Genomic DNA, 25265 nt, shown 5'->3' on the forward strand with positions numbered 1-25265 from the left:
ACAAAAGCGTCGCATCTTCACTGACCAGATCCCCGTTCTCTCACTCGTGCAAGCCCCCTGCCACTTGGGTGAAGAGCTGGACGATATCAAGTATCAAATAGAGATACAAGCACAGGGAGAGAGTGTGTTGTCAGGGGCTGCGTGTTGGTAGAACCGTACGCATGTTGTTTCCACTCCTTCATCAGAGCCCCCAACCCAAAAATCCATATCTCACAGCGCCTATGCTGTGGTTTGAGAAGCCTTCGAAGGAAAAGAGGGGGGGGGGGATAAAAAGCAATATATTGAAAAGCAGCTCATTGGTACGCAGAGGGTATACGCCAAGATGGTGGCTTGGAATCGTACAAACAAGAAACAACAATTACGACAGCGTACATAGCTGACAGGACAACTTTGATACAATGGACCGGACCATTCAAGCTTCTCGGCCTACTCCCACCATCATGGCCATTACGGCCCCCTCCTCGAAATGCCTCTGGTCCGTGAAAAGGGCGAGATGGAAAAGCACAACCAAAACGACGGTAAACCCGCCATCCTCCTAGTCGCCTAGGGGCATGCCATCCAGCTCGTCCAGCAAGCGGCGCCAGTTGTCCGCCAGCATCTCCGAGTACTTGACTCGTTCCTGGGCCCAATCCTGGTTCCAGCGGGAGACGTGGTACTGGCTCGACTGGAAGTAGAGCAGCTCGTCGCGGATGCACTCCTTGACGAAAACGGACCTGTTGTGCTGGCTCACGATGGATTCCTTGTCCTGCACGGAGTGGCGGAGTGGGTTAGCAGATGGGTCATTTCCAAAGAAAAAAAGAAGAAAAAGAAGAAAAAAAAAGAAAGAAAAGAAAGAAAAAATAAAGGAAAAAAAAAAAGAGGGGGGGGGGGTTATGAATGGAAAAGGGAAAAGGAGGAGGAGTCCGTACCTTGATGATGGCTTCGACGACCTTCTCAACCTCGCCCGGCTTCACCATACCCTCGGGCTTGTTGCGCAAGTTGGCCAGCTTCGTCTCGTTGGTCTGTATCCTCCGCTCCAGGTAGGGAATGTTGTCCTTGTCGAGCCGGTCTCTTCTCTCGAACATGTCCCGGATGCTCACGAGGGTGTCACGCTGGCGCTTGAGGTCCTCCAGCACACCCGCATCCCACGCCTTGCTCTCGTCTTCCAACAGGCTCTGGCAAGTCCGCAGATGCTTGCTCGTCGCCGTGAGGCCATCGTTGAGCAGGGGCACGTCGTTGGTGTCGGTGGCGTACGTGTCGTTGCTGGCTTCCGTGAGGGACTGCAGGGAGAGCGCGATGCGGGCATGGTCTGCGGCGACGCCTTCGGTACGCTTGACGAGACGGTCCATGATGGTGCAGACGTTGATGTAAAGTTCAGACGAACGCCGCACGCCAGCTCGGGTCCGGTTGAAAAGTTCTTCCAGTGTAGGCGGGAGAGAGTCTTCGAGGCCCGGGGGGAGGGCGCGACCGGCGAACTCATCCTGAACGGAGATGGTGGCTTGTTTGCGCCACACGGCCAATTCCTGTCGGTTTTATCATCTCTTGTCAGTCTTGGGTTCGGAGGGAATAGGAAACGAGCGTTGCGGGGTGTGGGCTTACGGTCGGCACGGTCAGAAACATGATGACGAGTTGTTCTTGGCCCAGAACCGGATGGCGAACAAGTGCATTGAGGAACCGTCCGAGTCCACGCCGGCGCTTCTCGATGAAAGCCCCGTCGTTCGAAAGGTGGTTGCCGTTGACTATAAGAGACGAACGGGTCAGCAAACGGATATCATGCGCGTGGGAAACCGACGGGAACCAAAACAGAACTGTTCATCGAGGACAGTCTCACCTGCGACACGCTTCGGGGGAAGCAGGGGAAGTGCCCGGAATGGGTACCGCTTGTGTAGGCAGTCCAGCAGCCACACAAAGTCGCTATATCTCCGAATCACTTTGCTCCCTCTCCTCACGCTGGACACTTCGTAGTTGTGGTGTTGGAAGAAGAAGAGGCCCTCTTTCTCGGGCATAAGGGTGACAACGATGATTTCCTCCACAGCATGACCTGTACGGCTGACGGCGGGTCGCAGAGCCGGCACGTCCGGGGCGTTTCCTGTGGAACCTCTGTTCCCATTACCCCCGAATGGATTCGCCGCCTGCTGGCCCGGCAAAGGGTCGACGAAGCCTCCACCAGGACTGTTGCCCTCGAAATAACCCCAGTCGCCTACAGCCGGCGACGTGACTGAGGTTTCCGTGGGTGGCTGAATCGAGCCGGTGCCAGGGGTGACGGTGGGAGCGGTATAGGAGGACAAGGTTCGGCCTGCGATGGTGGTGTTCTCCGTGGCAGGAAAGTCGGTGGCACCATGACTGGTGCTGTGGATTTGTGAACTAGGGCCATTCGCCTGGGGTATCATTGGTGGGTGGTTGTGATGTTTATGGGCACCGGGTGACCCCCATGGGTCGTCGGTCTCGGGGAACTCCATGGGAGGGCGTCGGATGGTTTGGGGTTTCGACGGGGAAAGAGGCTGGTGTTGTTGATGTCGTTCGTGTTGCTGCTGCTTGGCAGGTGACGCAGGCGACGCAGGCGATTGGGGAGGTTTGGCGGCGAGCTCGGAGGTGGGAGGCATCGCCGGGGTAGCGAGTTGACCGGCGAGCTTGGGCTTGGGAAGATCTAGGTCGTTTATGGCAATTAGCTGGGTGAACCAACCTCCTTCCGCCCCCCCCCCACCGAAGATGCGGAAATTGCTGACAAGGGAAAAGCTTGGCGAAAGGAGTGGATGGCCACCTCCATCCACGTCATGCCAAATGAGCAAGAACGCGTTCTTGCTGTCTTTGGAGAGACGACGAGACGGAGGGATTAGGTTAGGGCAATGTAACATGTAACAATAGACATACTTCTGCGGCGCTCGTCGACGCCGTCCAAGCTGACAGCCTCTCCCTCTTGGGCCAGGCCAACCAGTGCTAACACCACGTTGAACTCGGCTCGGTCGAAAGCGACGTCGGTGCGGCTGGGGCGGACGATGGACATGATGTGGTCTTGCTGATCGGCGCGGAGCTCTGCAGCTTCGAAAAGCTTGGTAACGCCGGCGGAAGCCACCTTGCCATCGGCACCATCTTCATGCACGAATCTATCGAAGGCGTCGATGTAGCTGTCGGGGGAGTCGGAAGCGGGAAGGAGGGTACGGATGAGGTCGGCAAGAGACTGTTGCTTGCGCGGGGTAGGCATGTCCCAGGGGGACCTGCTCCCGTCCCCGGAAAAGTCGTCGTCGGCGAAGAGCGAATTGGAAGCGGACTTGCCGGCGGAGTAGGCTTCGTCGTCGAAAAGGGAGCGAGACGGAGCGGCGGGAGACGCCGAGGAAGGGGACTCCCCAGGCGATGAGCCGAAGAGGGACATGCTGAACGTAGCTGAGAAGGTAAGATTCTTCGCCTTGGCCTCACTGTCGATGTCACAGGGCCCTTATGTTTAGGGAAAGCGATGCTCGAGGCGGCGAGCGAAAGCCAAGGTTGTCGGTGGTGTGAAGGGAATCCAATGCGATCTCGATTGCCGTTTGCCGTTTGCCGTTCGCTCGAGAGGAGAGGGGGGAGGGGAGGGGAGAGAAGAAAGAGGAGGAGGAGCAGGAGAGGGAGACGAGATGGCGCCTAGAAAACAACCGACAAACGACAGATCAACTCCGCGGCTTCCCGGAGCAGCAGGAAAGGAAAACAAATGCAATGCAATGCAATGGGTCGGAGATGCAGTAAAATGAGACTCGGTAGATGCAGAGTAGAGTTGAGATTGAGGAAGCTGAAACTGGATTGATGATGCAATTCGAGCACCACCTGAAGTTCCCCAGGAGTGGTGAAAGCCGACGCGTGGGACAACTGATGCTGAAGGCAGTACCTCGTATGTACCCCATACTGCACCACCGTACAGCGTACCCGTACTGTTAGGTAGTCTGTACGTATACCTATCCATGTGTGTGCTACGGCGGTTGTGTTGGGAAGGAGCTACCGGTGGAGCATGATCGTCAAGTGCGTCAGGCCAATCACACTTCCCAGCCACTTCTGTTTGTTCAAGGATGCTCCATATTACGAAATAATTGCTTGACGACTTGTGAGGATGGTGAAGTCTAGCTGGACTGCTGCAATGACACCAAGCAAAGAAAATCCTCCCAATATCCGCAGGTATACACACGCTGAACACAGCAGATCAGAATGGAAGAGTTATTATGATATATTGGACTAGCTGGCGAAAGATACTATTCATGTTTCGCAAGATTCGTTACAACATGACGAGGCCCATATCAAATAAATCCCGTCGTCTCCAAATAGCGTCTCGGTATGAAGAAAGCAGCAGTCTGATATTCTCTCAAGTCAGTAACATAGTCTGATAAGCAAGAAAATCAAATCAACGACAAAAACACGCCCTCAAAAGTCATACATCCAAGGAAGGTGTAACCGCTCATCGCACGTCTAAAGGCTCGAGGCGACGGCTTGCGTGGAAACTGCGAATTATAGGAAATTTTAATCATGTAGGGGAGGAGGGAAGAGACGAGTATACTGAGTAAAATCAAGACTTACATTATCAAACTGGCCAGAGATATTCGCCTCTGTACGACAGAGAATGTGTCGTGGAAGAAGGACCAGGCAGGAGTAATGGTAATGTCAAGAAGAGAAAATGTTCTTCTGTCACCTTTAAATACTTTATCTCAACTGCTTGCTCCACGGAGGATGGGAAAATTTTGGAAGTGGAGTCGGGTGAAGTTCTGCCGTCAGGTCAGTGCTAGACGGTTAAAAGGTGGTAGGTGCTTTGGACTTTCGTGACCACAGCCAGAACACGACGCCGCTGATGTATCGTTTGCAGTTTTTTTCGCTGCAGGATATCCGCACTCAAAATGCGTGATTCTGTGACGTGCAAGAAACTGCATAGTCAAAAGTACCACTCGCAAGGGCTTTCACTCGCGACGTTGCAGCGACACTGTCCAGAGTGTGTCCCCCAGGAGTCTGCGTAGATGTTTGTCCCGAAATGATGCTTTCAGCATATTATCCTGTCTTGAAATGACAATGAAATATAAGGCAAGTGTACAGGATATAAACTCTTGGGGGGGGGGGGGAATCTGCCGCCGCAAGAGGGACACGGCCATGTGTGATGAGGTCGCATAAGTGAACAGAAAAGTGCTACATTCGCAAGGAAACATAGCTTGCTCCAAGACGGCATGTTTTGTTGTACAGAGTATTGGGTCCTCCTCCTCCTCCTCCTCCTCCTCCTCCTCACCATATTGTACATGTCCATCCGCTCTACCTACAGCCCAGATGGTTACAATCCTCCTACAGCTCCCTCCCTCTCCTGCCCACCACCCTGAAACCTATCAACTCGGATCCCGATGGTTCACCACAGGGTCTCGGCAGCCTTCGCCTGCTCCGGACGTTTCTTCTTCTTGACGACCCGCTCCGAAACTGTCGGAACCTTAAAATACAAACTAGGCGACTCGCCCGGCTTGAGCAAGTGGCTCAGGTAGCCCCGATGGGCCGGGTCGCGGTAGTACTCGATGTCGCGACGGCTCGTCGGGTCCGGCAACCGGTACGGGAACCCCTTGCTGCGCATCTCGGCCAGCACGCCCGGCACGTGTTCCGCGCCCACGGGCAGTGGCTTGTCCGTGTTCTCGCTCTTGCCCTCCAGGATGCGCCGGATCGACTGCTTGGTGTAGAACCGCGTCACGATCTTGCCGCCCGCGCCCTCCACCGCCCCGATGGCCGACGTCGACGCCCGCGACACCAGGATGTCGATCGGCTGCCGCAGCTCCTCCTTGCCCCGCCCCAGGAGCTTGATGCCGTCCTTGATGCTGCCCACGAGCCGCGACTCGACGAGCTCCTTGACCGTGATGCGTTTCGTCGGGTCGATCCGCCCGGCGTCGATCCATTCTTGCAGTTTGTCGAGGTTGACCTTTGACATGACGGGTGCGCGTCTGTTACGATCCCGATGTGTGTCATGTTAGCATGCTGCAGCAGTCTTCGGTTTCCCGTTCCCTCCCCTGTGGCGAGTTCCAGTTCACTAGGTGTGGACGGTACCTATTCTCAAATCCCATCTTTCCTCTTTGTACAACCAAGGGCGTCTGGCCGCCCTGGAACCATGGCTTGACCTTGCCATGCTGCTTCTGACCCTTGTGACCACGTCCGGATGTCTTGCCCTTGCCCGAGGAAGGACCTCGTCCCAGTCGGATCCGCTTCTGGTAGGCGCCCTTGTTGTCCCGTAGATTGGCGAGGATCGAAGCCTGTCGAGTGCCAATGGTCAGGCCGGCGAAGAGGGAAACGAGGCTCGGGGTGTGGGAGTTCGCAGCCGGCCTCAGTAATAGCCGGCTACAGCATGCTGCCACATGCAGTGGTGATGTGCGGGGGGGCATTGTGAATATGGGCGACCGTCGATTGACCAACTTCCTCGCGAAGCGTCAAAATTTCCCGAGTTTTCCCAGGTCGAGCCCAGACAACTTTGGACGCGCCAAGAGGTCACCTGACCTGACGGCGTTCTGGTTCACAAAACTGGGCCTGTATTTGTGTCCTACTCCGGACGCCGCTTACTAAGCTAGCGTTGTTGTCCTACACTCCGTACGCTGCAATGAATATCCACGCAAAAGGCATCTCTGGTTTGCGACATTCTGGGGCAAAGACGGTCATGGCAAATAAAGCTGCTTAGAAGCTGCATGAGTAGATGTGAGGTCCTCGTTGAGACGGAGTATGAGAATAGTATATACACATATATAACGAGTCCCGAGCGAGTTCCAACACGCTCAACTCCAAGCTGGATCATCGCGACAGTGTTTCGTCCTTCCCTTCCCTGCCCATACTCTCCCCTACTGTGAACAAAAATCAATACGTGATGGAGACCGCCTTGTAGAGATATTTCCCATCCCGCAAAACGTTCTCCCACATCCACTTCCCGACATCCTCCCGAGAAATAGTCCACCCGACCACATCGTTATCCCAAGTGCGGGCAATAGGATCATTGACACTACATCGGATAGTCTTCCCCGACAGCGCCCCATCCGTGAGTAAGCTAGGCCGCACAATCGTCCACGCCTCGCCCTCCTCCTCCCCCTCCTCCCCCTCCCCGCGCGCCGCCTCCCTGAACAGCGCGTCCTCCATGACCCGCTTATCGTCGTGCGGGATCTTGAGCATGTAGTGGTACAGCGGGTACGCGAGCAGCGGGAAGTCGCGGCGGTCCGCGATGCCGTTGGTCGACACGACGCTGAGGCGCGGCCGCCCGACGACCCCCCGCGCCCGCAACCCGCGCAGCGCCTCCAGCAGCGCCGTCAGCGCCTTGTTGCACACGTCGCGGTCCGGGATCGCCATGCGCGAGAAGTCGAACGCCCCGCCGATGCTGAACGACACGGCGTCCACCAGCCGCGTCGGGTCCGAGGGGTCCACGAGCACCGCTGACACGTCGTCTACCGAGTGCGCGTTGCCCTCCCGGATCGTCAGGCGGGGGTGCGACGACGCGGGGAAGTCGGCGGCCAGCTTCGATGGGGTGCGGCAGAGGGCGGTGCAGGTTACCCCGGCGGCGAGGGCGTGGCGGAGCGTCGAACGGCCGCTGCCGCCTGTGGCGCCGAGGAAGGCGATGGACCGCGGTTGGGACATGGTGGCTGATATCGTTGATCGACAAGAAATGTGAATGACGGTAGATAGGTGTAGGTGTGGATTTCAGCGTAAGTAGTGGTATTTGACTAGGCGGAATGATGTGAAACGTATCGCTCTTGGTCAAGCAATGCCGATATATACACGTCGTATGTATACATATATAGATAGATTGACTTGGAATGTTGGAGAGAGGAAGAAAGAAACGAGAACGGACAGGGTGTGGGAATATGATATGGATCCCAGGGGATTGATTACCGCCCGTTCCTCCTTTATATGAGTATCTAAAAATTAATGTTCTTCCGTCTTGCTGGAGAATTTTAACAAACAAACCACATATGACGACCAGTCGACTCCTCGGGCCTTCGCGCAATAACATCGCGAACCATTCCCTTTTGGAGGCGCAGTCAAAGTTGACGCCCACTCTGTACCTTAGATAAGTAAGGTAAGGTACCTTAAACTTAATTGTTCCTCCTGTCCTAAGAGGAAGTCTCGAAGTCGTGGTAGATGTCCCTGTCCAGGTACCTTACACCGTACAACTCCCAACCTCCAAGTTCCAACCTCTAAATAAAGAATAAAACAAGCTCAACTAGCATGACTTGGCATTCTTTGGGCGCGACCGATGCCTACACCGCCCGGCCGAATGTCTATGAAGCTCTGTACCTTACGGACACCGATACGGAATGGTACCTACATAATTACAGCGAATAGTGAATACCTACCGTAGCAAACATCGAGCCTTGGTTTCCTCGCGTCTTCGCCCCCTCGCGCCCTCGCGCCCTCAAAAAGGACCCCGGGAAGGCCGGCCACCCCCTTTCGACAGGGATTATTATCCAGCTTCATCCAGCCTCCCGCTCCCATGGCTCCCTGCTCACCGGTGTAACGCATGGCCCTCCCCACGACACACTGTGAATAAACCAAACAGAGCCTAAAACGGAGACTGCTCTGCCTAACCGCGCAACAACAACCGCCCAAAAATAGACCAGATTCTAATCATACGTAGTAGGTGTTCGCGCGAGTTAGTGTTGCTTCCTATTCTGGCATTGAGATCATGTCCCGCCATGACAAAGAAAGACACGGTTCAGACCTCGGCCCCATATCTGGTTTGAGGGTTTGCTTCACCAACCTCACAGTCCGTCCACCGGAACCTTTCAAGTACACTAGTTGGGTCCCCAGATATATACGACAGCATGGCGAAGGAACGGGTGGTTTATAACCATTACTATACTGTTCGCGCAGGCAGGGTGCGTATACCCATACCTGTCGACTCATGCTAGGTACAAATACGAACCACTCCATAAGGTAGGTAGCTCGACTCGGGAGGCCTAGCTGCTAGAATATGAAACCTCTCGAGAGCCACGTACTGAAGCCCCAAGGCGACAGAGTGAATGTGCGATATCCAAAAAAAGAAAAAAAAAAAGCCTAGAAAGATTAGGCCGCAAACAGCGTCATTGCCGCCACCGGGAATCCCAAGACCCGAGGAACAGCTCGCGGGTACCCCTCATTTCAAAAAAGAGTATGCCGATGCAGAGTAGAGGATATAATGAGAAAGAAAGGACAGAACGGCGCGAGAAGCGGTAAAAAGGAGGGAACAGGTTCCCCGTAGAGAGAATGGTTGTTCCGACAAGTTTCGGGGGAGATTCGAAAACAGTTAGATGAAGAACAGCCCCGCCACTGCGACGAGAGCAGCGAAGGCGCTCGCATCCTTCGTCTTCTCTTGTCCCCATGAACCCGCGCTGGGCGCGTCTTCCGGGCCGGAAGCCTCACCGCCAGACCCGCAGGCATCCTCGTCCTGGCTGAACTGGCGCGGGTCGCAGTTGCCGTTACCGCCAGACCCGGCGTCGCCACCGCCCGGAACCCCGCCGTCGCCGCCATTGTCACCACCGCCGCTACCACCGCCGCCGTTGTTGTTACCGCTGTTGTTATCCTCCTCATCTGAGCCAGGAACCGTGACACCCGGGATGGAGCCGCCTCCGGGAATCGAGTTGGGGCGGCGGGTTGGGGTGGGAGAGGAAGAGGAACCGGATCTGGTAGATGTCGGCTCGTCCCCGTCCTCGTCCTCTTCCTCGCCCCTATCCCTGTCCAGTCCAGTCCCCAGCAGGCTCCTCAGCGTCGTCCGTTCGTCACCATCAACGACGGTGTCGTTAGTGCCCCTCGTGCTGGTGTAGGTATAGCTGCGGCCATTGTTCGTGCCAGGAGGGCTGTCGGCGCCGTAGCATGTCATCTCAACATCGCTGACAGCGGCATAGAAGTAACCAGGCCCTTCTGTAATGTCAGGGTGCTCCCAGTCCATGACGCCGCCTGCCCAGTCAATAGTGCCTTGGGCGTTGCTCTCGAGGCCACCGGGCCAGATGGAAAGCATGACACGAGCCGGAGTCTGGGGGAATGCAAAGTTCTGGGAAGTCGCGTTCCACGTGTCGGCTCGTTTCTTCGTCCGCTCGACTTCGCCGTCTACAATCCAGGAAATCTCATCCGGCGTCCAGTTGATCTCATACTCATGCCAGTTGCGGAACGAGTCGGACTGGGTAATATTTTGAGATTGCGTGTCTTTGGCATCGCGTTAGTGTTAAAAAGGGAGGGGGGGGAGAAGAGCGAGAGAAACGAAGAGCCAAAGGTGGGGAAATAGTAAAAGACACGAAAAGGAGGCACTTACAATCAGGAATGCCTTGGAAATAGTAATTGGTTTGGGCCGTTTGCAGGTCCACGCCAACCCATTCGTAATCAATCTCGTCCTGGACGTCGCTGAAAAGGATGAAGGCGGTGATGACGCCGCGGCCGCGCGAAGTCCTCATCCTGGCCTTGACATTGCCGTACCACATGTAGACGGTAGAGGAGAGAACGGTACCGACACTGCCCCGGGGCATGGTCAGGAGGACGTTGCCCTGGGTGATGACAGGTTCGCCCTGCGACACCCAGTCGGCCTCGCTCGGGTCTCCGAGGTATCTGCTGATATCACGGATGCGATCGAGGCCGTTCATCTTCATCTTGCGGTCCTCACAGACGGGAGCGGGCATGCAAGAGTCGATGGAGAAGGATGACCGGGGGTCACAGCCGCCAAGGCAGTACGCGCCGACACCGCATTGCCCGTACACTACACACAAAGGGTCAGTGAGTCATGCTGTTGACATCCATGTAAAGAGATGGCGTGCGGTATGTAAAACTATTTAGGGGGGGGTTTGAAAAAAAAAGAAGAGGCGGGGCGTACTGGAACAGCAGGGAGCATCCTCGGGACATTTCTGGTCGAGACCGCAGCTCGGTTGGTCGCTTTGGGACAAAACGGTCGAGGCAGCAAGCAGGGCTGCGCCGAGAGCTAGTGTTGAAGCACGCATGATGCCTATGTGTGTGCAAAGTAACGTGGGAGGAAAATTGGCGTGTTGCGAGGGGGGGAAATATTAGATATTCCAGGCTGCAGCTCCTGCCACAAATACGGCGTCGAAACGAGTGGCTTGTGGGTTACGGACGTGGCGTCTCCTTTTAACGACTAAGGCACTTTATGTCGGAACCCGACCGGAAGGTCCAGGCGGCAGTGAATTTTTGTCTGAACAAACAGGAATTCGTCGATTCTCCGTACGTTGTATGCGACAGATCCGGCAAGGCAGCGAACGGATAGAGTATATTCGACGCTGGCCAAATCTGGCACCACAGGGCTCTTTCTGTCTTGCTTTGTACTATGAATTCGTACTAGATCGGGCCGTCGTCGAATCGGTTCGCGAGAACTTTAGGGGCGCTGATCGGGTCGCGTTGTACATCGACGACCGACAGGTGGGACAAGGAGCAGAAGTCGCAGCGAATCGATCGGGGGTATTAGCGACCGGGGGAGGCGTTATGGGAACCTCTTCGTACGATTGCAGGTGAAAGCGAGAGTCGGGAAGAATAAAATAATACAAAACGAGGTCGAGCCAGGTCACCTTAACGAGCGATGGTGAGGCTGGGTCGAATCCGGTCAACAACGAGTGGACAGACGACCGATCTCAGCTGGGTTGGGAGAGAAGTATGGAAGCCAAGCCTGAGCGTACGAAATAAAAGAAATAAATGGAAGGAAGGGAGGGACAGGGAGTTCAAGGGACCGTACTGGAACCAGAGAAGGAAAGGTGTGGGGAAGAAAGATGCCTCACTCAAGTCACGGTTTCCTGGGCGTTCCTCCCTTACCTGCCTGTCCCTACCCTTTGCCTGAGCCCCGTCGTCGTAAGGTCTCAGGGGGGAGCCAATCGTCGTGACCGAGGTGGAAACCACATCAGTCAGGGGTTTTAGGGACCAATCAATCGAGATTTACGATGGGTACCCACTCGGAGCCAGGCAATTCCTTCTGGCCGCCCAATCAGGAAAGGCGTCGTTGAAATTCAACGGCCCACCGTCACCCCTCGTAAATCATGTGGCGTTCTTCGTATTGAGTCTGAAGCATCCAGACACCCGAGGACGATCAGGAGAAGGTAGCCGGGATGAAGGAATTTGATCATCGTTTTTTGGATTGTTCATTGCAAGTCGGCTTCTAACTCACCAGCGATCTGTGTTTTTGTCCACTTTGCCCTCCCCTTCTCCCCTATCTTATCCTTCTGTTGTGCTGTCGCCTGTCGCCTGAAGTTGGCTCGGTACCTCGAGGCGTGTTGTTCTCACGCAAAGCAGGAACCGCTCTATATAAGTTCGCCCGTCAACTCATCGGTCCAGCCAGTTGTGAGCTCATGAGCCTCAGTCATGAGCACCCGCGCTCCTCATCGTACTACGACCATTCGCTTTTTTTTTTGTGTATAAATCGCTCGTGTTAGAGTCTTGTCAAATCGAGTACACATAGAATTGAGCAAGGACGAAAAGAAAACGAGGTCTTGCCCAAGGTTTCTCGTCCACTTCATAATTTCCCCAAGCACTCACAACACCGCCTGCCACCACAACCTCCCACGCTGTCACGTCTCGATCCTACTTAGCAATGGTCCTATCATGTTCATCATGACCGACACGTTCCTCCTGGGAAGAACTGCTGCGGCAGTGATGAGGCTACGCAGTCTGCATGGGAACTGCGGCTGCACCAAGAAGAAAAACATATAGAATCACTGGGCAGACCCGCATAGCAACGAGCTTTCTTTTACCGGCTATCTGTCTTGTGCATCCATGTCCTGCCCGTCCTCATTTCCCTAGTGCTATATTAAGTCCGGTTACATTTGACTTGTCATCCGTGGTCCCAAGAACCCAGAAACCCTTCAAGTCCTGAACCTTCCGCAACGCCCTTGGAGTTCGTCCGAAAATAAAGGAAGGGAAGGCGGGACGAAGACATCCTTTCGTTCTCCTAAGACACAAGCAGAAGACCACTCTTGACAGCCAACCCGATTGCGCTCCTCCCCATGAAAAAGAGAAAAGAAGAAATGACAAAAAAAGAAACAGCACAATCCCGTGACTGTCCGACCTTCCCATATTTCGAGAGCCGTTCTCCTCCTCTCTTAGCCGGAAAGGTCTGAAGATTTCACCCAAGTCGACCGAACCGACCCCGGTCAAGCCCAAATCCCGAGGATCTCGCATCCCGAGAACCTTCCGTAGTTGTCAAGTCCAGCTGGCTGGCGTCGAAAAGAGATGGGCGCTGATAGGGACGAGACCTAGCTCGTCGATGGGGTCATCATGGAATCCTTGCTCCCAGACCGAATCATGGAATCGTGAGTGAAGGAGACTACACCAAAGAGCAAACGAGAATAAAGAATAAAGGGGAATAAAAAAGGGGATTAGTCGGAAGCAGTTCAGTCCCAGGGTCGCCGTTCTGCATTAGACATCTTTGGTGATTGTCTAAGCTTATCGGCTTTATGCGGTTTCGGCGACCGCTGGCACGTCCCCGGCGTTCGATCTTCGGAACCGTCTCTTATCGGCCCGAGGTTTTCTGCCAGAGATCTGTAGTTGAATTGGTTATTTTAGCAATCATACCGCTTCACAGCAAGACACACACCCCCGGCATAGTTACTGACTTCGAGAGAATAGCCTCCGGCGTCTTGGGCAAACATACCGGGAAAGTGCTCCTTGGCGTACTGTTCGCACGCTTTGGCGGGCTTGCCGACCTTTTGGCCGATCACCTTCCACTTGTTGTTTTCGTACTCCTTGATGGCATTTAGGAGGGCCTGGCTCTGTCCGTACAATTAGCGACACCAGATACTACTCTGATGGTGTGGGACAGGGTACTCTGGTTGTGGAAGATAGGGAGGAGCAGACGAACCTCATCTTCCGCAAACTCGGCATAGTGCATGTCTTTATACCAATGTTTCTTCACACTGCCCTCGGTGCGAGTAGGGAATGTCTAATCAAGACTCGTCAGTATGGACTGTGACCCAGAAAGAGACACCTGGAGGAGCCCCGTGAGGAGAGAGAGAAGGGGGGGAAGGGTGTAAAAAACGAACTTTAGCAATTTCGGCCCAACTGTTCCCTGCATCACGCATCTGCTTCAATCTCTGCTCTTCGGCGGGGGTCCACGGGGTGTTTGTGCGAGTCTTCTTGGCAGGAGGGGGTTGAGGAGTGGCAGAATTGCCATCTTCGGTCGGAGCTGCCTGGGCCTGGGCTTGACTCTGGGCCTGCGCAGGAGTGGCGGGTGCGGCAGACGCAATGGTCGGAGCAATAGCCGGGGCCGGAGGGGCGGGCGGGCCAGGTGGAGCGCTTGTACCCGTCGGGGTGGCATTTGACGGGGCGGGCCGCTTACGACGTCCGGATGCTGGTGTCGCAGCTGGCGCCGACCCTTGCTGCGGAGGGGCTTGCTGCTGCGGTGCTTGCTGAGGGACATTCATGTTGGGCTGTACCGGCGTCGAGTGGTGCTGTTGATGTTGCTGCTGGCCCGTCGGGCTTGGCTGAGGAGGGCCACCGTACTGAAACTGACGCTGGTCACGGTGCTGCATGTCCGACTGCTGGGCCGGCTGGTAGGGATGCTGGGCGCCACTTCGACGGTAGCCAAGTTAGCAACGTGGGTCCTGTGTCCCCGGGTACAAAGATTATCAGAGGTATCAGAAACGACAGCATAGCCGCGACCGGTGAAGCACTGGCTCGCGGGCGTTCGGCGTTCGAGGGCGGCCCCTGTGGCAGGCGCAAAGAAAGGCGCTACGAGAACCAGATGGTGAGGGATAAAAAGACATCGTGGGAAATAGGATCTGGGAAATGTACGCCCATCAAAACCCCCATCAAAACCCGTGGTGTCACAGGTACGGCCCCTCATGAGGAGATGTCGGGGCCAAGGAACGGACATGGTTTCGCAGGGTATACATGTGTACCTGAACGGAACTGTACATTCGGGATAGTCTGTGAGGTTTGGGAATAGTGTCACGGGAGTGACAAAGCCAGGGGGTTGGGGCAGGGGAGAGGTGAAGTACATGGTGAAGGTACGGATACAACGAGACGATGTACTCACTGGATGTCGCTTGGCTGATGAGTGGAGTTGGAGTAGATGTACTCCGGCACTGGACCGACTTGCCACTGCTGCATGATCTGTGATATAAATAGTTAACACTTCCTGTTCCTGTTTTTGGACGCATGTCCCGAATATCAATATCACGAGAAGTAAGATGCGATGGCGACGGTGCCAATTCGTCTGGGAAGGAGACTGAAACTGCCATCGAGCAGGCCATGGGATCCAGAAGAAGAGAAAAAAAAGGCGAGGCTTGGAGGCACAGTCGGCTCCAGGCAGCGAGAACGAAGGCCAGATGCGGTAAGAGCATGAATCAAGACAGTGGAGGGTAAAGATGGGGTAAAGATGGGAAGTCTAAAAGAGAAGCGAAACGGGCTGGCATGGTGCAGGCAGTGAAAACGAAAGTTGAGGTCATTGTCAAACATCGCGCAGTTGCGGTCGACTCGATTCCACTCGAATGCGAACGCGAACGCGTCTGCGAATTGCCGACAGGTACAATGACGACGACGACAATGATGGGAAGAAAATGCGGACAGTCGATGAAAGGGACGCAATGAAACGAAAGAAAGCGTGCAGATACTTACAGGCAAAGTCGCTACGACTCGATAAAAGGTTGCGGAACCGCGAATTTGACGTAGGGTGGGTAGAAAGACAAAACGTTGTGCCTCGAAGTAGTATCTGGATGATCGCAAGTACTCAGAGGGACTTTCAGGAAAAGACGGGGAGGTACTTCAATGCTGTGTGGTGATGTTGAGAGAACAAAAGAGCTACACGCGAGAGATGTGGATCGGTGGGATAGCTGGTTGAAGTACTCTTGGATGAAAACTGGGTTGGGGCCCTTATCCCACAAAGTCTTGACCTTGGTAAGAGGGGGGCAATTCTGAAAAGTGGGGCTTGGCTGAGTGATGTGACGGTTAAAGAGGTAAATGGGGAGACAAATGCAGCCGATGATTTGTGGGAAACCTTGAAGTGATGTATATTGAGGTGGCGGGGTAGGGACAAAGTAAAAAAAAAAAAAAAATGTCAAACAAGGTCAAGGGAGGAAAAATAACGGGGGGAGGCAATTTGGTGACGTGGAATTTGGCCAACCAACTGCAAGAAATTTGGGTGGAAGGTGGGCTCCTGGGCACAGGCTGTGCTCTTGCAGTACGTACCTCTGTACGCGTCGAGCCGGGAATGTACACCAAGCTGAAGAATGTCAGAGGGCCGATTGTCCTTCTAGGTGATCTGAATGAGTTCCTGGCTATGGAAAAGAGCATCCAGTATAGATAGGGTAGTGTGGGGAGAGAATATGGTAGTTACTTTGAGGAGAGTGGGCAGAAGGGTGGGTGGTTGGTGGCGAGGACAGTGGAGTGGTGATACGGTCGAGGAAAGCCCGCATGCGCTACCTGAATGTTGTTCGACTCGAGAAAGGGAAAGGAGGAGGTTTCAGGTACGTACTTTGATGGTCTCAGTGAAGTTAGGTAAAAGGCAAGTACAGCAGGCGTATGTGTGTGGGAGAAGTCGCGAGGGAATGAACCTGGACGATGACGGTTGAGTTAGAAAACGCGGACCACGCGCAAATAAGATACGAAGTCTGTACGTAAAGCGAGATGAACTCGTGCGTTACCTGAGCAGGAACTCGAAAGCGTTTCCGTTCTTTCTCTCGTGCGTTTTGTTTGTGCGCGAAGTTATGCTTCGAGGCTGCGGTAAGAAAGATGGCGTGCGTATTCGTCGAGTCCTTCTTTATGCTCGCATATCTGTTGTCGGCGCGGTTCAATTGAGACACGCGTCTATTGACACGACGAGGCGCGTGTTTGGGGGAAGTGAAGCTGCAACGGCTTCGGTGGATCGCCCACGAGGCTGGCCGAAGGTGGATAAGGTTGGTGGCTTTCAGAATGAAGAAGTAGATACTTTACGTGACGGAAAGTACGAAGTAAAGGTGGAAAGGTAAGGTAGACTCGACGAGAGTTGCATGGAGGTACTTCCGAAGAAAGTAACTTCCTGTTCACTCTGGTGTTTTTGGGGTGAAGACTGCCAATACAGGTGGTGGAAGGGGGAAAAAATTGCTAGCGGACGGGGAGGGGAGTCGAAGGGAAATGTCCCTTGTTGATGATCCGTGGTATTCTTTTGTGGGACGCGAAAAGAGGAAGGCGCAAGTGGGTCAGTGGCGCCATACATTGACCGTGTAGCAATCCGTGTCCAGATCCAACACTAAATTGCTTAGTCCTAGCGCTGGAGATATCACTGTTACTGTGAAAGTATCTATGATCCCGATAGTTAGCCGGCTGGCACTTATTGTTCGAAATGTCTAGCGTATAAGCATATTAAGTACTATGTGTCATAACAGCGAATGACGTATACCTTACAGCAGGTACCTAGGTAAGTACATATGGCCAGGTATTGACTCCATAGTTGTAATCCGAAGGCCATCAATATCCACTAATATGCCAAGCCTAAGGTACGTAAGTATCGTCCCTTTTTTGCTGGAATTGGACTCAAGCCTCGGCAGCCAAGGACTACCTTATCACTACGAGAACTTCATCAAAGGTTTATTGGGATAATCGCGTAAGAAGATGTGTAGAAATGCGAAATTTCGAGTTAGGCTAATTGGGGGTTCGGATTCGAGGGTTCAGGCGCTCCATTTCTGGTGCACGAATATTCCGTAAGCCGGTATGTGTACTTCGTCCTTCGTCCAGGTCTGGGGTCCTCTGACTCCTCTCTCACCAACTAAAACGATAGGTCCGTCGGGGGGAATCTAGAAGTACGTTGTACCTACGCGCTTGTCAATTCGTCCAGGATTCGTTAAGGTATTCTTCTCGTGAGAACTCATCCCTTGTACCAGTCGTTTAAGGTACTTTGGCAACTCAACACGGTGACTTACCGCACGTAATCCACGTACCGCTACATCTGGCGAATCAGTACCTCAAAATACATATTCGTACTTCATATATCTTGGTCTACCTTACCTTAGGTACTTTGTAAATACCTACCTAGGTACCTTATCTCAACTCCCTAGGTAATTAGTAAGGTACGGTACCGAGATAGTCCCAAGTGCTTCTTGTCCTCCGTCGTTTGCCTGAGGTACTTGATCTGTACTTCATCCAAGGGTGTGCGCGTCGTTGACTGTTGAGTTGTAATTAAGTGAAGCCAGCGCATTGCTTCTTGCTCCGATACTGATGGCCTCCGAGGCACCCAGAAAATGCCGGTCTTTCGATGTCTTCCGGTTCAGTATCACAAAGGCGTTTTCCTGTGACTCGTTTCCACTGTGTCTTTGCGAAGCGGGTCGAAATAGGCGTTCTCTTCAGCTTTCGCCGACATCCTTATGCTTTTCCCTCTATGAATCTGTAACTGAATGCATCTCGTGGAACCCATCAGGTTAGTCGATTGGTTACTTGCGAAGGATGAGCAGCTGACGGGTTCTGAATCAAGGCCGCTATTGCTGAAATCATCCAATGTCGGGACTTGGACGTGCAGAGAATTGGCATGATCAGCATTGTAAGTTTAGGAAGTAGCGTGCGACTCTCGGCATAGTCGCGATCTTGATAGACCTCACAAGTCGAGTATAGGAGTTCCCTTCAATGGCTCAGAGGATAAACTGCTAATTGCCGTCACTTCAAAACATCCCTCGAGCGGCATTAACACACGCACTGAGCTTCTGAAACGCCCCTTGTCGGAGGACAACGCATGTGAACCGGATGCTCAATGTGGACGAAGAGCATCATGACGGGCCGCTTGGCTGCAGCTCGGTTGCTAATTAGTACGCAAGAGAACCAGCGCGACATTTATCTTGACAAGGGGGATACCATGGCGCCTTTTTTTTTTCGCTTAACTTGAGCGCTGACGATATTGGCAAACCATTCGATGACATGGTCTCATCGTGAGGAACAGTTGTTAAGGCAGGGCAAGCTGCCTGCAACGGCAGCGTCCTGGCTCGAAATCACAGTCCCGAACCAACTCGTTTCAAGTGCCGAAAGGCAGCGTGGGCTGGATATTAAATGAGTACAAGGTGTTGCCCGAAGTCAGGAAGGAAATCCCTTTTTGCAGGATACTATCTTCAACCGCTTGAGGCATGTTCACCGGAGACATCGTTCCCGGAAGCTAGAAACAACCTCAAGTTGCGGATGGTCGTCAAAGCGGTCTTGCACTCTCCGCAACAGTTCGAATGCCGGGGGGGCAGTGTCATCGCTCGCGGGGTGCTCACCGATTTTCCTTTTCGTTTCCTTTTCCCCCCTTTCCCTCCCATCATTTCCACCCGCCATGTTACGAGCTAGGCTACCGATTGATCACAAAGGAGTCTGGGGATGATGTTCCATCAAGGCCGACAGAGTCCAAGTAGTCATGTCAAAATCCGGGGACCCCAGGAGGAAAGCATATCGCCCGCTCCTGTGACCGTACGTTGAGCATCCCTGTGCTCATTCGTAACTTTCGGGCTCCCAACTCCGATTTGTGACAATGACGATCTACTCTGAGAGGGGCATGTGTCAGGTTGCCTCGCTTGGATTATGCCGCTGCCTCACATATCCTATGGTAACTGCCAACAGGCCCTTAGGGACGAATGATCGCCAGGAAGCCCTCCATCCGAACCGTAAAATCTCCGTCGACGTTGGAAATGGGATGAACAAGGTGGTGCTAAAAGTTCAACCCTGGGCAAGGCTCAAGACTTCCTGGCGGTTGCGGGATGTCGTCATCTCTGCTGATGTACCTAGGCTGGCTGCGGAATGCAGAGTTGCCGGGGTCAGAGGAGACAACATTCACTGCCGCCGTGGCCGCGACTTGGGCACCTCGAAACAGGAGTGACAAGTGGTCTAGTGAAGGCAGCCATGTGGTTTATGGTAATCAGGGGAAAGCAATCATCCGAACTGATCAAGATTAGAGGATATGATGAGCAGAATATAACCATCAGGCCGATCTGGGCCTCGGGTCCGATCAGCGTCGCCTCGGACAGTTGAACCGCAATCTCAGCCATCTCAGCAACAAGCTGTCAAAGCTACAAGATCATGGAACGTTCCGGACAAATTTAACCTATGTTAAGTGACGACTTGTGAATATTAGCGATCATATTGTTACGGAGCACAGACGCATGTTCCGAGCGGAGATGCTTGGACCATAGGACTAGCCCGGTGGGAAGTGTAAACATTAAGAAGGAGAGGAGTATTCGTAGGTAGATGGATGCGGAGATGAACAGAGCTCCCTCAGGGGTAGTCATGAAGTTTGTGGAGAGGAAGACGTCGCGGAAACGCGGGAACCACACGCAATGTTTCCTGCAGGACCACATTTGTTTATTGCTCAAAGAATGGGCCAATGAGGAAAAGGAAAGAAATTAAGAAATAAAGAAAGACCCGGAATACATCTGGGCAATTTTTTTTTCTTCCCTTCTTCGCATGGAGTACCAAGTACGAATTGTTCCTTCGTGGAGAGGTCGCAGGTGTCTTACACCTAGGTACCTTATGTAAGTGTAGAGGTCAGAGACATCAGCTCGTAGACAACGAAAATGAGTGGCCAAGGACAACAGGGACCCCTGCGGGTATAGATACGCCCAAATATAAGGAAAAGAATAGCATTTTTAAGTAACTCGACTCACAAAACAAATTACAGTTCCTTTCCTCAACACCATCGTCAATACCAGGCAATCTGTGTCTTCCCTATCCTTCTAGCGCAGGCGGTTAGGTATCGTTCAAACCAAACTCTTAAAAGATCCTTTTAACTATAGAGTTACCTCCTAAGCAGCCTTAATGGTGCTTGGGCTCTTCCCTGCCTACCCACTGAGCTAGGTGTTTAGGTCAGAAATGTCGTGGATGTGGTGATAGCTTCAATACGTTTGTATCCTACCTTACGTTGTACATGGCCTCGCGACATTTGCTTTTGTACCTGTCCATATAAAGTTTGTGGCAAAGTACGGATCGACCGGATTATCCAATGCGATCACTGCATCCGTGTAGGTTGTACAGGGCTGACGACTCGATTTTCCGTATCGGGACATGTGGGGAAAGTCTGAGACCAGTTTGAAATTACGCCAGTGCGTAACGGGTTTCAAGGGACTCGGGGAGTTGTGCATTGCTCCTCTCTCATTGACCAATACGGCTTAAGGTCGGTGTCCAAAACCCCGGGGACATGTTACGGAATCCGGTGGCATTTCGAGGAAACAAAGTGGAACACAATAATAGGTGGGACTTGGCTTCATGGGCGCCCGTAGCAGCGTTACGAGACTTACAGCCAGGAAATTGAGTGATGCCTTTTAAAGACTTGGAAGCAGACATTCCATGGAACAATTACTCAGCAACCTCGAGTCCAAGCAAGGTAGCATACGCACTATGCACCATTCCCCCGCCCAGGTTCAATGAGAAGAAATAACGCGTATTACCGCTTCTGGTGAAAGATGGGAAAGAGACAGTCTAGAACGCCTAAGAGTACAACGTAGTCCGCAGTCAATATCAAATCAAGGTCATAGAGATGACTAAGGTAGACGCACATAGCGTGTCCGTACTCCGTAGTTCGTACGAAGTAACGAGACCTTTGTCCTCCCTGGTATTCATCAGTAATAATTGGTGCAAGGTCCTTGCCATGCATGGCCCATTGCTTAGCTCCATCACGGTCTTCTCCGGTCGGAATGGCATCCCGCTCAAGTACTCCAGTATGTAAGGTACCATACGAAGAGGATGGAGATTCTCTTATAGGTATTGTGGGAACAGAAACATGACATGGAAGGTGGTGGATATGTACGTTGTACTCTGGGGAACTTGCCCCCGTTTTCATTCGAGACATCCGGAGTACAAAGCAAGTACATTGTATGCCCGTGTTCGGTACATACACTCAAACCCCTGATTACTGGTAATTATATATGGTGTACTTACGAATCCGAATAAACTAATAGTGCTACGAGGATAACCGGAGTAGATTATAACTAGATATATATTTTTCTATATAAAATAAACGGGCTTAGATACGCTAAACCACGGGGGACTTAGTATCCTGTTAAACCACCTTATAACTCCTTAATACGTAAAGGTAACGTGATATAGAAGTATATATATAGGTGTTATTAGTAAAGGTACGTTCCTCGAACCTTGAATTTCCTAAAGGAGTAAATTACGAATATACCTTAAACATAATCAAACAGGGGTTATATAGTACCTACCTTGCCGAGTAAGGTACCTATAGAACCTGTCAATTACCTTTAGTCACTTGATGTTCTTCAGAGGGAGCAGAGGCCCTTGGGAGTTTACTTTCCAGAAAGACAACTTCTCACGCCTTGGACCTTTTAGAATAATGTGTCCCGACTCGATTCCCCTTCCCACTCACTTAGTTGTTCATATCATCACGTCAATCCATCCATTTTACCCACTCGTCTGAATGAAGCACGTCCAAGGCAACATTCTTCACATCTTAAAAGCTCGAGGAGATGTATCGTCCCCCGACATCAGCGGTCCACAGCTGCAGCTACCAACGGCAAGCGCCGCAAGGATGGTGGCCAAGCCAACGGAGAGAAAGCTAGGAGCCTGGGTTCGCGGTCAAGGCGTGAATTTACAAGCATGTAATCCGCTGACGCCGGCCGAGCTTACTTTGGCGTTTTCACTGAGACGCACGGCGGCACCCTAGAAGTCTATGGTTTCCTTGTTCGGCGCCAGGCACCCCCCAAACAACTTCGCATCGTGTTACGCAGCGTCTGAAGTCGGCCGTCCTCTTTTCAGCAAGGAGAACAAGAGATCCTCTATCGGCATTCTCTCTCTTTGTGTCAGTATCCCGCCGCCACTTGACGTCTGGCGCTTGGTGATTTTGCTCGATTTGTCGGTCCACGGAACATGGCCTTCGTCTTTGAAGCTGCTGTGCTCCAGTTCATTGAGTCTATGTCGTGGAACAGCAAACGATAGACCTGGATCTGATACAATATCATCACTCGCCTCCCAACGGCAGCAAAAACGGCTTCAAGTGTTTATCGGTACTTTTTTCTTCCTTTTCTTTTTGATGTCCGATGGGAGGGAAACGACTGTGCCGTCCCCCAGACAAGCTACTACCCCTCGATGGATTTCATCAACCCTGGTTCCATCGTGGGCCACCCTACCCCTGGGCCAGCTTTACAGTATGGATATGTACTATGCATTCAGCAATCCTGAAGTTCGTACATCATCCGAAGCTGCTAATTATCTGCCAGGGCGGGCTTGCCAGGGCCTAAGAGACCAGTCCAGCCAGGCTTGCTGAGTTCCTCGACAACGCTCACCCGTTTCTCACAGTAATTTCGTGATATACATTTCTGAGGACATCAGTAGCCCTGCTTGATACCTGTGCACGAACGGTAATCAAAAGGGTCCCGATCAACGCCCAGCAACTACTTGCTTCAATGGAGGGGCCGACGAAACGGGCGTGGACAGTTGAGGCCGTCAACGGATCATATCAGACGTTTTGGTTCCCTTTCGCGTCGCATCTTATCACATCGTTCCCGGTTTCCCATCGGTTTCCGGGGTATGAGCAAGGGCTAGGCACAATCACCCGACCCGTCTGCGACAAGGCTTTGGCCTGATTGTGCGGGTGACCCCTGTCCTGGATGCACGAGATCCCGAGCTTCACCACCTGTTCTACTCCTGTCTCCGCCCTGTCGCCGGCCCGGACATTCGGTTGCCTTCTTAATCATTACCCTTCCCACTCCTTTCACCCTCCGCTTTTCTCTCTCTTTTTTTCTTCTTCTTCTCTTCAACCTGGGTTCATCTTCTGATCACGAAGCGCAGTTGCGTGTCATTCTTTCATCTCCCGCAGCTGGGGTTTTTACCTACCTGTCCAACTGGTTTGGCTGCCCACACTCCTTTAGAAAAGACTTTCGATTCTTGAACACTTCTTTTTCCCATCCACTCCTTTCATATTCATTCAAACGAACATTTTCACGATTTTTTTTTTCATCCCTTCACTTCTTTAGGTCGGTTTGTTCGTCTTCCTCTTGGCTTTTCGCAGCGACCATCCGACAAGCAGCATAACATAGCCTCGAGCCCAGTTCTGCCATCGCTTGCCCAAGAGGTTGTACTGTATCCCGTCCTCCCTTTTCAACCACGGTCAACGCCTTCAGGCTACGACCTTTTTCTTCCTTTTTTTTCGATTCAATTCGCAGCAAGATCTGCAGATTTTTCAACCCCTGTTCCGTGATCGAACAGCGCCGAATTTCCCCCGAAACCAGACTCAGTGACCCAGCGTCTTTTGAGTGGTCCTCTCGTAACGACAAGGCAATGGCTCCTAACGTGCAGACGGCGCCTCAGTCGGCCACTTTCACCCCTACCTCGGACGTCGTGGACCGACGCGCGCAAGGCGTCACCAAGCTGCGGAAGACGGCCACTGGAGGAGGCCGTGCCTGGAGTGAGGACGAGGTGGGTCTTACCATGAGCGTTCGAGTGGACGGCTTGCGCTTGTTCGCCGTGATGCAGTGCTGATATATTTGCCTACAGGAAGCTTATCTGCTCCGAACCCGACTTCAGAAGATGCCGTACAAGCACATTGCGGCTCACTTGAAGAAGACGGAGCTCGCATGCCGCCTGCACTACCATCAGCTCAGCCACGGCAACAACCGCCGGAAGCAGCGTGCGGCGTCTGTGTCTTCCGGCTCCTCGGCCGGTCAGTCGCCTGACACGCCAGCTAGCTTGCCGTCTCCTGCTTGCGAGTCGCCGCCGCCTTCCATCACTCCTCCGCGAAGTGCCGGCCACTACGGACCGCCGTCGCCTCCCGCGGTCCAGCTGCCTAGCATTGTCAGCAACGGCAGCTCGCCCCATCTGCCCGCCATCCTCCCCAAGCCCGTGGGGATGACCCTCCCGCCCCCGATTGCCTCTCCAACCCGGGGCTACCCCAGTCCCATCCCGGAGCGCGGCGCGGCCCCTTCTCCGGCCTCCTTCCCGGGTGGCCAGACACACCCCACGACCTCGCCACTGCGACTTGACTGTTCCTTTGGCCAGCGTCACCATTCCCCTAGCCACCACGGGGCCATCGACATGGGCCGGTTGAATGCGGCCTACGAGGCACACCGCGCCTCGTTCTGGGCGACCATCGCCAACGAATACGGCGGGCGTGCGAGCCCTGCCACGCTGGAACAGGCGTGGAAGTCGGGCTCGTGCTGCCACCAGTCCCAGCAACACCAGCAACACCAGCATCCGCCGCATCAGCAGGTCATTACGCCCATCAGTCCCCTATCGAGTCCTGCCGATAGCCTGGAGCGGGAGGGGTACAGCAAGCCCCAGACGGACAGGACGCGGATTTCGGCCATTTTGGGAATTGATGCGAACCCAAGATCCCCTCGTGACCGCGAGATGGTTCGCCGCATGGAGGGAGGGAGGAGTCACGTCTAGCGTCATCTCGGGGAAATAAAAAGAAGAACCGCCGCGAGGGCCTA

General features: G+C 53.4%; 6 protein-coding genes across 6 annotated transcripts; 1 reads left to right on the top strand and 5 right to left on the bottom strand.

Annotated features, from left to right (window-relative positions):
• Positions 1-258: 258 nt before the first annotated feature.
• Positions 259-3801, bottom strand: SODALDRAFT_333862 (PX domain-containing protein). Its single transcript, XM_028612080.1, has 5 exons — positions 2851-3801; positions 1811-2626; positions 1579-1718; positions 909-1502; positions 259-745 (listed from the first exon to the last, which is right to left on the bottom strand). The coding sequence occupies exons 1-5, from the start codon at positions 3347-3349 to the stop codon at positions 536-538; spliced, it is 2259 nt and encodes a 752-aa protein (XP_028465898.1). The 5' UTR covers positions 3350-3801; the 3' UTR covers positions 259-535.
• Positions 3802-5044: 1243 nt separating this feature from the next.
• On the bottom strand, positions 5045-6373 carry SODALDRAFT_333863 (ribosomal protein L15). The gene is made up of 2 exons (XM_028612081.1): positions 6004-6373; positions 5045-5900 (listed from the first exon to the last, which is right to left on the bottom strand). The coding sequence occupies exons 1-2, from the start codon at positions 6333-6335 to the stop codon at positions 5324-5326; spliced, it is 909 nt and encodes a 302-aa protein (XP_028465899.1). The 5' UTR covers positions 6336-6373; the 3' UTR covers positions 5045-5323.
• A 233-nt stretch (positions 6374-6606) lies between these two features.
• Positions 6607-7866, bottom strand: SODALDRAFT_333865 (NAD(P)-binding protein). The gene has a single exon (XM_028612082.1). It carries the CDS (start codon positions 7564-7566, stop codon positions 6799-6801), a length of 768 nt encoding a protein of 255 aa, XP_028465900.1. The 5' UTR covers positions 7567-7866; the 3' UTR covers positions 6607-6798.
• A 1348-nt stretch (positions 7867-9214) lies between these two features.
• SODALDRAFT_278221 (hypothetical protein) lies at positions 9215-10892 on the bottom strand (the record flags this gene model as incomplete). Its single annotated transcript, XM_028608102.1, has 3 exons — positions 9215-10110; positions 10217-10654; positions 10769-10892. The coding sequence occupies 3 exons, from the start codon at positions 10890-10892 to the stop codon at positions 9215-9217; spliced, it is 1458 nt and encodes a 485-aa protein (XP_028465901.1).
• A 2510-nt stretch (positions 10893-13402) lies between these two features.
• SODALDRAFT_340356 (hypothetical protein) lies at positions 13403-18991 on the bottom strand (the record flags this gene model as incomplete). Its single annotated transcript, XM_028612942.1, has 7 exons — positions 13403-13431; positions 13487-13661; positions 13751-13831; positions 13932-14460; positions 14927-15003; positions 18518-18603; positions 18955-18991. 7 exons carry the CDS (start codon positions 18989-18991, stop codon positions 13403-13405), a joined length of 1014 nt encoding a protein of 337 aa, XP_028465902.1.
• Positions 18992-24114: 5123 nt separating this feature from the next.
• SODALDRAFT_324529 (hypothetical protein) lies at positions 24115-25221 on the top strand (the record flags this gene model as incomplete). Its single annotated transcript, XM_028609893.1, has 2 exons — positions 24115-24252; positions 24331-25221. 2 exons carry the CDS (start codon positions 24115-24117, stop codon positions 25219-25221), a joined length of 1029 nt encoding a protein of 342 aa, XP_028465903.1.
• Between the last annotated feature and the right edge of the window lie 44 nt (positions 25222-25265).

This window comes from Sodiomyces alkalinus (assembly GCF_003711515.1).
Source record: "Sodiomyces alkalinus F11 unplaced genomic scaffold SODALscaffold_6, whole genome shotgun sequence".
NCBI lineage: Eukaryota > Fungi > Ascomycota > Sordariomycetes > Glomerellales > Plectosphaerellaceae > Sodiomyces > Sodiomyces alkalinus.